The 14228-nt window shown below is 52.6% G+C and overlaps 5 protein-coding genes across 5 annotated transcripts; 2 read left to right on the top strand and 3 right to left on the bottom strand.

The window, feature by feature from the left end:
* The first annotated feature begins 24 nt into the window (after window positions 1-24).
* C7974DRAFT_144696 (mitochondrial protein-like protein Fmp25) lies at window positions 25-2240 on the top strand. Its single transcript, XM_046135666.1, has one exon. The coding sequence runs from the start codon at window positions 158-160 to the stop codon at window positions 1940-1942; it is 1785 nt and encodes a 594-aa protein (XP_045998823.1). The 5' UTR covers window positions 25-157; the 3' UTR covers window positions 1943-2240.
* Window positions 2241-2640: 400 nt separating this feature from the next.
* C7974DRAFT_306877 (uncharacterized protein) lies at window positions 2641-4513 on the bottom strand (the record flags this gene model as incomplete). The annotated part of the gene is made up of 4 exons (XM_046138101.1): window positions 2641-3083; window positions 3180-3617; window positions 3668-4361; window positions 4409-4513. The coding sequence occupies 4 exons, from the start codon at window positions 4511-4513 to the stop codon at window positions 2641-2643; spliced, it is 1680 nt and encodes a 559-aa protein (XP_045998822.1).
* A 1411-nt stretch (window positions 4514-5924) lies between these two features.
* C7974DRAFT_306607 (uncharacterized protein) lies at window positions 5925-6833 on the bottom strand (the record flags this gene model as incomplete). Its single annotated transcript, XM_046138091.1, has 3 exons — window positions 5925-6196; window positions 6242-6718; window positions 6773-6833. The coding sequence occupies 3 exons, from the start codon at window positions 6831-6833 to the stop codon at window positions 5925-5927; spliced, it is 810 nt and encodes a 269-aa protein (XP_045998821.1).
* A 532-nt stretch (window positions 6834-7365) lies between these two features.
* On the top strand, window positions 7366-8736 carry C7974DRAFT_389834 (uncharacterized protein). Its single transcript, XM_046141410.1, has 2 exons — window positions 7366-8121; window positions 8175-8736. Exons 1-2 carry the CDS (start codon window positions 7587-7589, stop codon window positions 8357-8359), a joined length of 720 nt encoding a protein of 239 aa, XP_045998820.1. The 5' UTR covers window positions 7366-7586; the 3' UTR covers window positions 8360-8736.
* Window positions 8737-10941: 2205 nt separating this feature from the next.
* C7974DRAFT_308321 (uncharacterized protein) lies at window positions 10942-14181 on the bottom strand (the record flags this gene model as incomplete). Its single annotated transcript, XM_046138164.1, has 4 exons — window positions 10942-11980; window positions 12050-13903; window positions 13967-14021; window positions 14061-14181. 4 exons carry the CDS (start codon window positions 14179-14181, stop codon window positions 10942-10944), a joined length of 3069 nt encoding a protein of 1022 aa, XP_045998819.1.
* Window positions 14182-14228: the final 47 nt, after the last annotated feature.

The following is a 14228-nucleotide window of genomic DNA, read 5'->3' as shown; positions in this document are numbered from 1 at the left end:
CCGATCTTGCTGCAGAAGACGGCGCGACAGCTATCGAACCGCGGTCTGACTAACGTGGAGTGACCCAAGGACTTTGCAAAAGTGCCAATGTTGTGGTGTGATTCCCTGTAATCCTCGAATCCGCCCCGATCGCTCCTTCCACCGTTCTCACACCACCATGCTCAACACCAGATGCCTCTCACGCGCCACCATTCGAGCTCCGCATGCACCGCGGACATGTAGGAATATCGCGACACGGCCGCGGGGTCCACGGGTGCGCGCAGCAACACATAGCTATGCTCAGCGCCGCCAGCAGCATTTTGTCCGTTCAGTCGTGACCGTCACTGCGCTCTGGGCCACGGCCTCAGCATTTCAATATGTCAACGGCACGGTGGTGGGCGAGGTTCACGCCGAAGAGCAGAAGGACGAGGAGGAAGTCATGACGTTTGAGGCCCCAAGGAGGAAGCCGAAGTCGACCGACGACAACAGGAACATGATTAGCTCACAGCACTTGCAAGTGCAGCGGAGCTGGGAGAACCCGGGAGTGTTCGCCTGGGGTTCGAACACTGGAAAGACAGTCGCACCAGACTCGGACGAGAAGTTCATCAAGACGCCGCGGCGCATCAAATTCTTCGACGGCAAGCTATTACGAGACATCAAGCTGGACAGGAACTTTGGCGCGGCCATCGACGAGAAGGGCGACCTGCTACAGTGGGGGACGGACTTCTCGGCCGCTGTCACAGAACCTACACCGACACTGCGCGGCAAGAACCTCAAATCGCTAGCCATCTCTCGCGACCGCATCATCGCCCTCTCTTCCAATGGCTCTGTATATTCGATACCCGTCTCGCAGAAGGAGCAACAGGAGGGCCCGAAGCCAGCGTCCACATCCTGGATTCCCTTCTGGGGCGGTCCAAACGATGTCTCCTACCGCACACGTACACCTGAGAATCTGGCGTGGAGCGAGAAGGTCACTGACGTCAAGTCAGGGCTTGAGCATGCCCTGTTGCTTACCTCTGCTGGACGAGTGTTCTCCCTCGCTTCCGGCACACAAAATTTCCCTAGCAAGGGCCAGCTTGGTATCCCCGGCCTGACTTGGGCGTCAAGACCAAAGGGTCCAATGGACATGCCGCATGAGATCACAACGCTCAAAGGCTTCCCCATCTCTAAGATCGCGACTGGTGACTACCACAGTCTGGTCTGCGATTCAGCAGGACGCGCCTTCTCTTTTGGCGACAACACCTGCGGTCAACTTGGCTTCCCTTTCAACGCGGAAGCGCTCCACATCGACGCGCCTTCTCTTCTACCCACACAGAAGCTCTATGCCGGTACCGCCCAACAAGGCAAGATCACAAATGTCTTCGCCGGCGGCAACACTTCCTATTTGACCGTTGAAGCAAGCAAGCCCAACGAAGATCGCGTCACAGCCGACACCTTCGCCTTCGGCTTCGGCCTGACGGGCCAGCTTGGTACGGGGCGCTGGGTCCATACGCAGCCCGATCCTACGAAGGTCCCCGCTTTCTCAGGCCTTTTTGAGTGGGACGAGAAGGCCAATACCGCCATCCCCATAAAACTCCACGCTATCTCCGTTGGTTCGACACATGCTGCAGCCGTCATGGACAATGTCGCATCGGTCATCACTGCAGCGAAGCCGAGGAAGCTCACCGAGAACGATACTAACTGGGGTCGCGACATCCTGTTCTGGGGCAACAACGAGTTCTATCAGATCGGCAGCGGCAAGAGGAACAACGTCGCGACACCAACATACATCCAGCCGCTCGATCAACAGGCGGAGAACGACCGCGCAGCGAGCGTGTCCATGATCGGGAAGATGCGCGAGAAGGAGATGCACAGATTCCAGATCTCGCCCCGCGCGAAGGTCAAGGTCAACGGACGAAATGTTGAGATCGAGCAGAAGGTCGAGTGTGGACGGGGCGTCACCGCCGTGTACTCTGCTGTATAATGGGACGCATTCACTGCGCGCGCGAAGCATAGATTACCGCTTCGCACGAATCAAGGCTGCGTGCCTCCACTCACTTCTTGTATATTGAAACTTGTACTGGCGAGTCGGCAAGACTCGTGCAGTTGTTGTAGGATCACGGGCGTTCAGCGTCTCTCCAATGAATGCATCTCCCACTGCCGACTCTTCGCATCTCCGTGAATGTCACTGTCAGCTGCCAACTGCCAAAATGCGGCTCGTTGCATGATGCCAGTATCGCCTGACTGCCTCAGCAAAGCCTCAGCAAAGCCTCAGTGTCTGCCTTTGTTAATGCCGAGCCCGACTCCTTGACCCCTCGGTGACAAATTTTCGCGACGCTTCACGATGCTTTACAACGGGGAAGGTTTGGGCTTGAGACGTGCTATGCGGGGTCTGGATCACTGCGCCACCGTGGAGATGCCGAGAGGAGACCCATTATCAGGCCACCAGGCAGAAAGAACTGAACGGATGTAGAAGCAATGTGTGCGGAGAGTAGCGGGGACCACGAAACAGCACGCGTATTTGCAGAGAAACCAACAATCGAAGACACCAGAAGTTGAATTATTCACACAAGACAATCTATGACTACACCCTATATGGGCACCATCGTCTCTTCCCCACCCCCCTTCCTTAACAGCGAAGACACAGTCTCCAGCCGTTCTATCTCCACACTCATTCGTCGTCTAAACAGTGATACCAGCCAGACCGCCGGTGGTCGCGCTCGCAGTGCTGTTCGCGCTGCCGAGGCCCTTGCCGGTCTGCGCCTTGACGTAGTCGTTCATCATCTGGGTGATCGGCGCCTGGCCGCCCCAGGTGACCAGGCTGGCCATCTCGTCGATCTGCTTCATGCTCATGACAACGGCGCCCATGGGTGCCACGGGGTTGCCGTACTTGTCGGTGGCGGCTTCCTGGCGGCGCTCGGGCTTCGCGGCAGGAGATGCTTCGGCCTTGGAGGCCTCGGGCTTCGCGGACGACTCGGTCTTTGCGGCTTCGGCAGCGGGCTTGGGGGAGGCTTCGGCAGCGGTGGCAGGCTCCGCGGCGGCGGGCTTAGGAGATGCCTCAGCGGCGGGCTTGGGAGAGGCCTCAGCGGCAGCAGCGGGCGCGGCAGCAGGGGCGGCCTCACCAGCTGCAGGACGGCTGGTGGACTCGGCAGCGGGAGCAGCAGCGGCGGGAGCGGCGGCGGGAGCGGCGGCGGGTTGAGCAGCAGCGGGAGCAGCCTCACCAGCGGGAGCAGCTTGAGGAGCAGCAGCGGCCTGAGCACCGCCCATCTTGGTCATGGTGAGGATGTACTCTCCGTCGACCTGGCGGACAGGGACAGCGATGCGCATGTTAGCCTGGTCGAGAACAGCCTGGGCCTGAACGGGGGTGAAGGTGGGTGCGAGGAGAAGCTGAGTAGCAACGGGGTTGTTGCCGTTGGTGGGTGTGCCGCCAGTGTTGCCCTGGTTGTTGGTACCTCCGTTGATTTGGCGGGCGGCGATCTCCTTGCGGAAGTTGTCACGGGAAAGACCACGCTTCTGGGTGGGAGCACCGACGCCCTGGAGCTGGCCGGTAGCACCACCGGGGTTCTGGAGAACACTGCGCTGAGCGACACCAATAGCGACCTGACCAGTAGGAGGGATCCCCATAGCCTGCATCATCTTCTGGATACGGACAGCGTTGACTGTGATACTGTTAGCTTGGAACTCTTGGACTAGATTTGTGGGTACGAACTGGGCATTTGAACGACAGTAACCTGCTGGTTCAAGTCAGGTGTGACGCCAGCAAGGTTGGTGACAACGGAGTAGCGGTAGTCATTAACAGGGTCCTGACCCTTAAGGGCAGCCAACATGCCAGAGTCAATACCGTCCTTGACATCGACGTTCATGAGCATAGGCTGTGTGGCACGAGTAGCCATCCTGAATCCGTCCTGGAATTCGTTCTCCTGGAGGCCGGTACCCTGAATAGCAACCTGAGTGGAGCCATCGCTGCCGAAAGGTGTGACGAGGGTGTTGGTCTCGACGGTCTGGCGACCAACGACCATGTACTCTCCGTCAAGCTGGTTACGCTTCACCATGCGAACAGTCATATCGGTGGTGTTAACGCTCCTCATCGTCTCCTGGATCATCCAGCTCTGCCTGTCGGGAGAGAGCATGGCAACGTATGTGTTGCTAGGTTGTACGGCAGCTGCCTGCAGGTTCTGGATAGTCATAGCCATCTCGACCTGTCCACCGACCAAGTCCGTCGCGCCATTGGTGTTGATGACCATAGACTGAGTAGTTATGGCAACGAAAGGCTGTCCCGTTGAGCCAGTAACCTGATTAGCGGGGATAGCGGGTTGTTGCTGATTAACGATTATTTGCTGCTGCTTCTGGGAGAACGTCTCGACCTTGGAGCGATCAGGGAAAACAAAGGAGTTGAGATCCATCTAACATGATCAGTATTTCATACAGCAGTAGAGAGCATATCACTTACATCGCCATTGACATTAAGTACTTGGTTGTATTGCACTTGCTGCTGGGCAAATGCTGTGGAGCTCAATAAGAGCAGCACAAAGGAGGAGACAGTACCAGACGTCATTTTGATTTTCGTAATAATAGCCACCTGGGCTTTGAACAAATATTAAGTATAGAGAAAGGAAGAAATAGAAGATTAATGGGAACGTGAAAGGAACGACGAAGCCACTGACCAGTCTTGCTGCGCTGAGAGGTAACACAAGACCTTTGTGGCGGGCAAGCATATAAGAGAAGTCTTGGTGTTCGTGCATGACTTCGGAACTGGCACCGGCGATGTTGTTTCCGTTGATAGAGTTTCAGAGTCATGCTGCAGAGGTGTATGGCGAATACCTCCGACGACGTCGTGCTAGCAATGAGGACATCCGGAACCCCTTTACACCTGAGGGTACACGCTAAAAGCAGCAAGAGTCCTGATTCTGGGCTCTCCAAGACATCGAAACCCGCATCATGCAGTTTTGGTATCGGCCAAGTATACTCCCGATGCGACGAGTTGACTTTTTCGTGCATGTTCTGTTTCAGACTTCAGTAATAGCGTTTGGTTCAGTAGTTTCGCGACAAAAAGCTTGGTCTTAGGCCCAAAAGGAACATCACTCCTTCGGCGATACTCCAGATGGTTCGCTGATGCCGTGCGATCCATAATCTCTATTCGTTGACCGCCACGTTCGGCGCCTGATATCCGCTCAAAGGGCAGCTTTTCCTGCAGAAGCATTGTGAAGCACCACACCATGCTTGGCAGAGCTATTCAGTGTACGGTCACGGCTGCATCCGAGATACGAGCACGAGAGTGTAGTTGTTCCACTAGCGACTGAGCAAACGTGATCTGCACATGGTGTACATGAGCAACAACTATACAGACGCTCACCAGCTTGACGTCAGCTCCTAGTACTTCCGAGACCCTCTTACATACAGCTGGGCGAAGTCTTGAGGTGGCGCATCCGTTTCTCTCATCTTTCCTGTTAGTGTTACTGAGTTCAGAGGTGTAGAGATGGTCAGACGGTGATGTTTGAAATGGTGTTTCTGAGACGTGGATACGACCAAGATCAAGATAGCCGCGCTAACCACGCTAGTGTTAGCGCACGTTTGCGCCACTCCAAGTATGTCACCTTGATAGTCTGCACAGTACGACACGCTGTTCAATAGCAGTCACGGATCGACTTAAGTTAGCCATATTAAAAACTGATTTTAAATGGAACACATACGCTGAGCCACGAAGTGCGAGATGTCGAGACTAACAAGGCATCAGCCGACAAGAGATAATGCCGTGAGCAAAGACCAGCCGATTATGGCCTGACTACCTAAGGACTTGCATAACGCGTTGTCCTGTCACGTAAAGCGCAATATAACAGTTGTGTGAATTATTGTTCATTCCATTATTCCGCTTCTTCTATGAAGAAGAACACCATATCATGCTGCAGTATCAAACAAAACTTCGTAACAGGAGGCTAAAATAGAAGTTCACATCGAACAGCAACCGCTTACATGCAGGCAGCACCATCAATGCCAATGACCTTTCCGTTGACCCAGTCACCGTCCTGCGAGGCGAGGAAGCAGACGACGCGGGCAATGTCGATGGGCTGACCGACACGGTTGTGGGGAGACCATGTGCAGGCGTACTCGTCGACCTGGTCGTCGCTAAGCTTGTCGCCTCCGGGAATGTACTCACGGCAGACAGCGTGGTACATATCAGTCTTGATGCCACCGGGTGCAACGCAGTTGACAGTGACCTTCTTCTCACCAGCATCTGTGACTCGTTAGCAATCTGTCTTTGACTCGAAGGCGTGAGGTAGCTTACCGATAGCCATACACCTGGTGAAGGTCTCAATGGCGCCCTTGGAACCAGAGTAGATAGCGTGCTTGGGAACACCCTTGGCCTGGCCAGTGATGGAACCCATCAGGATGATACGGCCGCCAACTTCCATCCTCTTGTATGCCTCCTTAGCCACGAAGAATTGACCACGGGTGTTGATGTTGAAGACACGGTCGAACTCCTCAGGCTCAACATCAGCGAAGTGACCGAAGGACACAACACCAGAGTTGGAGCAGCAGATATCGAGGCGGCCGAAGTGTGCAACAACATCGTCCATCAGCTTAACGGTCTCCTCAACATTGCCAACGTTAGCCTTGAAGGCATGGGCATCAGCACCGTTTCCTAGAGCCTTGATCTCCTTGACGACTGACTCAGCGCCCTCGATGGCGTTGGCGTAGTTGACAGCGACTTTAGCACCGCGCTTGCCGAGCTCAATGGCCATCGCCCTTCCGATACCACGGCCTGTAAGTTGTTAGTTCTCGAGATTCGAATGTCAGTGACTCCATTGGTTCTTACCGGATCCAGTGACAACAGCGACCTTGCCCTCGAGGGACCAGCTAGCAGGAGCAGCAGACATTGTGAAAGTGTGAAAGTTGGTTGTTGGTTGTTGAAGGGTTGTAGTGTTAAGAACCTTAAGGTTGTTGGAGATAGAGTAGTAATTGAGAGTTGGAAGCTGATGATAGTTCACTTTGAGTGCAAAGAGTCGGCCATATATACTACTTTGTGACTCGGAACTCCAGCGGCACTCGAGATGTAGTTTATCGTGACATCTGGCACCCGTCGGCCTTTGCGCTGAGCATACGCCTCGTCCATTGTGTCCGAGTCGGAGAAAGTATCATGTCCGAGTGTTGAGAGTCCTAGAGCTGAAACATCGCGTACCTGCACCGTCTTCTCACCATCCCGTGGATTAGGCTAAGCAGATGGTCGAGCTGTCTATGCGGTTTCTCAGAAACAGTAGCCGGAAAGAGGGGCCGAGGCGTCCAGGGGTTGGTCTCATTGGATGACTCGCGAGTAAGCGAACAACAACACTATGACTTCGTGACGCGACTGTCAGTTTCACGAACAGAAACATCTTTTTTTATCGACTGCGAACAGAATAAGAATTAAGCAGCTGCTATTTTGGATAGGTGGTGCGGTAACACATCGCAGTCTATCGAAGAGTCGCAAAGATACCTCTTACAGCGGGTACCTCAAGCATTTGCCGGAAGCAAGCATGAGCTAACATCCAAAAATATCTTCAGCCTCAATGAGTGGTAGAGTAAGTCTCAGATGATTATCTTGATGATGACAGGATTGATGGGTGTTGACCTGGACGTTATGCGCTCGCTGAATGCCTCGCCGGAATGAACGTAGCGCCCATTTCTCCACACAGCCCGGGTTCACAATCCATCTCCCCACTCGACACACAGCTATGATGACGTACCTTCAAGTAAAGAAATCCCGAACATACATCCTTCTTGGCCTACAATCTTGGTCTCCACTTATTGCCGTCGATCCCGAAACGGATCGGCAAAGGCGCATGTCGCACCCGGATTTCAGCAGTCACGACAACAGAGGGGAGCCGAGGCACAGACCACTTGCAAACTTCACCTCAACACCATACCGTCATGACCGGCAAAAAAGGCCGCTTTTGATAGAGAGAATAAGGTTTCTCCGGACTGCACGCCCCTTCTTATTACACGATGTCACAAAGCTCTTGAAATTTGACCGTAAGAGTGGTTGCCAGACTGTCTCTTCGATACCACCCTGGCTGCAGAAGCCATCAACAACGTTGCACAGGAATGAGAAGTATATTCAGATGTTCTCAGAGACTAGATTGGGAGAAGACGCTTGCTATGCATCGAGTCAGCATTACGGTAGAGGTCGTATGGCGTTCCTCATTGCACCGGATACACTCACGACTACTGAGCCACATTAGACTCCATCTGCTATACGTGTAGCGTCATCATCCTGCAAGGGGAATCCACTGCATTAGTTTTGGAATGCAAATACGAATTCTGTGGTGTGAGCGCCTACTTGCGGACAATTCTTCGGGCGTCGAGCAATGCCAATAACCTGATCGCTCGGGACAAAAAGAGACCAGAGTTTAGAACTTTATGCTAGGTCATTTGAATCTTGCAGAATGCTCTACACTTCGTCCCGGTGTGGATTTAGTACCACAAGACGTGAAGGCAGTAAGAGCTTGGGAGATCTTCAAGACGATGTTATCGACCTACGTTAATGTATATTACCAAGATCGACACTCTGGCAGCGATCTATTGATATTGACGGGTCAGCTGATGTGAGGAAGATCCAGTGAAATGCGAGAAATCTTGCTCTGCAGTGGTTATGCACATCATCTCAAATCCATTCACTATTCGCAGGCACCAGGGCAGATCAGGCGCGCCGTGATTTACCGGTAAACAAGCAAGATATCCCCAATCTCTCTTTGGTGGATCCAAACAAACACGCGACCGATTCGTGTTACGTTGTGGAGTGAATCCCTGTCTATGCATGACGCCGTGCATTGCTTAACCTGTCAACTTCACCGCAAATTGGAGTGTCACTGTAGTGATTTGGTATTCTGAGTGTGCATGTCTAAGGTGGTAGCCCAATACCGTAGGTTTCATGTTTCAGTACTCGGCAAAGCTAGGCTCGGATATCCTGTGAGGGTCCTGCGCAATTCCGCAAATTGGCTGACTTCGGCGACAAGGAAGTGGAATCGGGACATCTGTGAATCCTTCCGCTTTGGTTCTTGATGAGCCATGGAGAGCCGCCATTGCTTAGCCGTAAGCTGCCTGAGTAACATCTGCTGTCTGAATTGAGCTAAGCTTAACTTAAACGGTTGTAAATCATTACCCTGGTGATTGACTGTATGCATAGACACCTACCTACGGCTGGATGAACTAAGATGGCACAACTACGATACTACACGCCTGTCAATGCGGGCTGCACATGTCGGTGAATGAAAACACCGACCTACCGACAAATTGGGTGGAAGTTAGGTGACGGTTTGCATGCTTTTCCCGATGGCACGGTCCATCCATGTACGGCCTACGGCTTTGGTGCGGGCATCCGTAGGCCTAGCAGTTCTCGTATCAGGTATCAAGCGTGAAGTTAAACCGCTATGAAGCCTAGATCCAACTCTGTTGGAAGCATTTGTCGTAAGGCGGCGTGTTTTGGTGTGAAGTGACTGCCCCAATGCATCATATTGAAAGAAGCTGGCCATTCAAATGCCACACTGCTGTCCCTCAATCAAGACCGGCATCTTCACTGGATAGACTTTGTGAACGCGTAAGCCTGTCAGGCAACGAATCTGCAGGTAGACGCCTTGGTAACGGTTTCTGTCATTGTGACACGGGAGTATGCTGCATATACCCAGTGGAGCGTGATTGAAGACCAACTAGCTGCTTTGAAGTAATCATGCTTGGTAGTTTATCCCTGGCTAATTTTCCAAGACCAATTAAGGGTCCAATTGGAGAGAAGATGTGGATATTATCCAAAATAACGCGGGATATTATGATGGTTCTTGGGGCTCCGAAAGACTACCAAGGATGGTCTAAACGGATCCAGTCTGAGAAAGACACTGCACGTCCACGGTACGACGGACGACGTATGACGCCGCCCGGAAAAGGAGGAGACGCGAGAGTAAGGGCTGCGATATGAGGTGTGCCCCTTCCTCTTTCAAGGTGCTTTTGAACGTGCTGAAGGTTCTTTCAGATCAGCCATCATACCAAATCTATTGTTAGCATCACCGTTTTATATTTCGACATACTTACATTGCTCTTGCTTGCAGGAGATCTCCGACTGATCGACCAGATCATCGATCGAGTTTCTGCTGGGTCTAGAATACATAATCTCACTGAAACCTGCTGCATCTACCCGCACATAGGTCGAAAACCCCGCCATACTCGTGTCGCCCCATACAGACCGCGCCGAAGGCTATCCGTCGACGCCTTCATCAGCCATATATATCTAAAGAGGCCAAGTACCAGCGCCAACGTAATTCATGCAGACCAGGCATGCGGATACAACAACAGTGGAGCCGCGACACTGCAAGACTATCATGATAGCGTCTGTCAAGGCACAGACGGACCGAGTGGAAACACACATTCCTGGCTGGAGGTCTCCCCCCAACACCACTCTACTATTCTTCGATTTTTGTCCTTAGTTTTCACATATTATACTCGCTGTTCGACGTCATGCCTGGTCCAAACCCACCATGATCGATCTTAAGCGTCAGCGTCTCTTCCTTATTGGTAGATCACCTAGGAGGATACATCAACCCCGCTCATGTGTACCTTCGTGTCCCATGACCCACACACCCATCACACATCAGCATCATCCTAAAAAGGTATGTATGTCGCTCTTAACAGCGGTGGTTTCTTGTCATTGCTTTATGATATACATTACTGATCACTACCATGTTAACCAGTCTAGTCATTGATGAAGTCGGAACCCTCGAACGGGGCGGAGGCCGTGAGGGTCAAACGACAGTCCATAAACACCGTACTCCAGGAAGTTCAAGCGATACAGCACCGATACCCTAAAGCACTTGTCGCTAGTGTTGCTGATGGGTATCTTGAGAAAGAGATGAAATGACAATAACAAGGACGAAAGAACGATGCGGAGCGTCTGCCGCTACGACGCAAAAAAAAAAGCCCCGAAGGGCACGATACAAAACGCAAAGACGTAGAGTAGGTCAGCTAACCTCGTGCTAGCCTCTCTAGCTTACTGCGAATACCATCCGAGAATCTGGTCGCTACACCTTCATCGATAATATCGATACAGTGCGACAGCACCGAGAAGCCGTTGTCCAGTGGGACCGGTGTACCATCGAACTTTGTCAACGTTGGGATTCCTTCTCGACGAGACAAGTATCTGAGGATTGTCTGATGGTCTGCTGGCAGGCGATCGACAGGGAATGCCACGCCCTGCTGTCGCGGTCCAGCAGAGTCGTTGTGAGTCAGCGCATCCGTCCACAGGACGAGAGAGGCTCTGTAGATCGCACCAGGCCACCAAGGTGGACGGATACCGCGAGGCATCTCCCTTACCAGACGCAGTACTTGTCCGGCATGTGTAATGGCTTCCTGAACATCCGAGATGCATTTCTTGTGAAGCCACAACATCTGCGGGTAGGTGCCATCAACGCCCTCTCTTCGTGCCAACCTCTCAATCTCTGGGAAGTTGGTCACAGCATTCATGCTGATGAGATGGAACATGACCAGATTGGCTTGCATGAGGGGACAGACAGTGTTCGACTTGAGATATCTCTGTGCAAGATCGAACCATCGTCCCAAGAGCGCCTGCACCTCCTCAAGACGGACCCGAGTTGATGCAGCAGTGAGCGCCCTATTGCGGGATCTCGAAGCGACGCTATCCGAAAAACAGCTAAGAAGCTGGCAGTACTGAACTACAAGAGTCTGCAATGGGTGGAGTAGCAGACGGAGATGCATTGGAGTAAGGTGCACCTCCTGAACATCCTGGACGATGATTTCATCATCCAGGAATTGACGAAAGAGCTCTTTGAGGCTTGTTGGCCTAGCTCCCGAGCCGACGGACGAGTACCCGTTGGAAAATTCGTGGACTTGGTTAAAGATTTGCGACCATTCAGCGGCATTTGGAGCCTGCCATAAGCTGTCCGAGTCAGGCATTGGAGACCCGCACTCGGTGACAGAGAAAAGCGGTGCTGAATCATGGAAAAGCGACAGGTCTTGGTCGACCATGATCCACGAGTAGATGAGCCTGAGGATCATCAGTAGGAAGCTCACGTGATGGACTCTACCGAGAGCACACAAGAATATCGTTACTTACCGGCTTCTGGCCTCCTGCTGCAGCCACTCCCGCCAAAACACCTCCGTCGACACCCCTCCATTCGCATGAGGCGCAGTCATCGGACGAGCGTCGAGAATACCCGAATGTCGTAGCATCGAGAAGTACATCCCTCGCTGCCCCATAGCGATGTCCATCTGCCACTTATCGCCACTCCAGGCAGCCTGGACAGTGAAGAGAAGGGCTGCGCGCAAAACAATTGGATCACCAGCCATGATGATGTTTTTTTCGATCAGATCAAACAACGAGATACGACAGGCCTCAGTGATGCCTCCAGTCAACCACCTCGCCTCCATCGAAGGAATAGCCATGGCACCCTGAGCGATCATCATGAGAATCAACAGACTAGAGGCCTTGTCGTTGTAGTTCTGCATGAGCTCATTGGTATCGAGAATTCCGCGAGAAGAAGTAGGAAAATAGCGCTCGAAAGAGTTGGAGTAGGACTTGAGGAAATACTCAAGGACTCGAGCAGGTGGCAGAATAATGAAGTTTGAAAGAGATGCACTGGAGCCCGGTGACTCGCCACTACTCGAAGAGGTACTCATAGCATCCTTGTGAATCTCGAGCGCCTTGTGTAAGAAGCTCTGAGTTATCGCAAGAAGCTTATCTCTGGTATTCTCTTGGAGCTTTGCGACTGTAATCCGACCTTCTTGTTGGAAGTCGGACTCATCCCAGGATGGTGACCAGTTGCTCCAGCCTTCGTGGTTCTTCAGGCTGAGCTCCAACCGTTCGAGATTCAGTCGTGCCGTGCGAGGACAAGAGCTCGATGGAATCGGAGGAGTGCAACGGAAGACGGTCCAGCCATCTTGTGCAGCGACAATAGCACCAAGATCCGGGATGCCTGCATCTACGATTGAAGAATGACGATGGGACGGATAGAACATCGAGGCGGAGCTGCCAATCTGGAGATCTGAGAAAGTTTCGTCCATTCTTGGTGTTTGGAGGGGTGTTTGGACGTGTCCAAACGCCTGGTTGGGTGCCATTTCTGGAATCATTCCAAGGATACCCTCAGTTGGAGGGCCCATACTGATGTCCATATTCATAGACATCATCAGCGAGGGATCTATCCGCATCGAATCGAACTCTGCACCCATAGGCATGCCACTCCACGGATCCATCATGAATGGACTCGTCTCTGGGTCCGAGTGACCACCAGATCGTACAAAGTCGTCATAGCCGGACATAGGTGTGGAGGTCATGAAGCCGTTGACTATATTGCCAGGGGTTGGCAGCGGCGAAAGAAGTGTAGACGGCTGTGGGATCGTGTGCGGTGGCGACTGGTCGAAGAAAGGAGGAGTAGTGTGAGAGAGGGGCAGCTGGATATGCGTTTCTTCTGGAGTTGGGACCGGAGCTGGCTGGACGGGCTGAGATATGGATGAGTGTCTCGAGTGCGGTGCCGAGGGTGACTGGGATTGCCGCTGTGAGGGAGCTCCCGGTACATGTGAGACTTGCTGTAGTATCAGCACAGGTGAGGGTTGCCCATTCGACTGGGGAGGCTGCAATTCACGAGCTGGAGAGTTTCCTGCTGATGTGTTCTGAAGCTCCGGGTTGCCTCCATTGTCGCTTGAGCTGCCACTCGATGCAACCTCAAGAGGAACACCAACCCTGTTCACATTCTTTGACGCCCTTCGAGTCGGCCGCAGTGTACACTTCAGATTTCTCTGTGCACATCGACTGCAAGGGAACTTCTTGTCGCACTTTGTCTTCGTCTTTGCACAATTGCTACAAGCGATAGGCGTCCGACCGGCAGATTTCGGTATTATGCCTTGGATTGGAAGACCTTCTTCGTTGTTTTGGTTACGACCATGTACTGTGTAGTGACGCTGTAGAAGATCGCTACAGGGCTGTCAGCCTGTTGACTAGAGAGAAACTTGAAAGAGTTGGAAGGGGACCACGAACCGTCGGGCGAAACTCATATGGCAGGTAAAACATTTGAAGGGCTTCACGTTGGTGTCTAATCATTCAAAGGTGGTTAGAACAAAATCCAGAGGACTTCTGCAGCCTGAGTATAGCTGGAGATCACTGAGGGAGGATGTGGACTTACGAGTCAAGATGTGCCTTTCCAGATGTTCGTCCCTGGTGAAGGACTGTCCACAGTAGGTACAGAACACCATTTTGGTAATTGAAGGTTTGTATGTACTATCGACCTAAAGGCAGGTTG

This window comes from Boeremia exigua (genome assembly GCF_020726555.1).
Source record: "Boeremia exigua strain MPI-SDFR-AT-0100 chromosome Unknown C7974scaffold_4, whole genome shotgun sequence".
NCBI lineage: Eukaryota > Fungi > Ascomycota > Dothideomycetes > Pleosporales > Didymellaceae > Boeremia > Boeremia exigua.
This window is presented reverse-complemented; position numbering and strand designations above follow the sequence as displayed.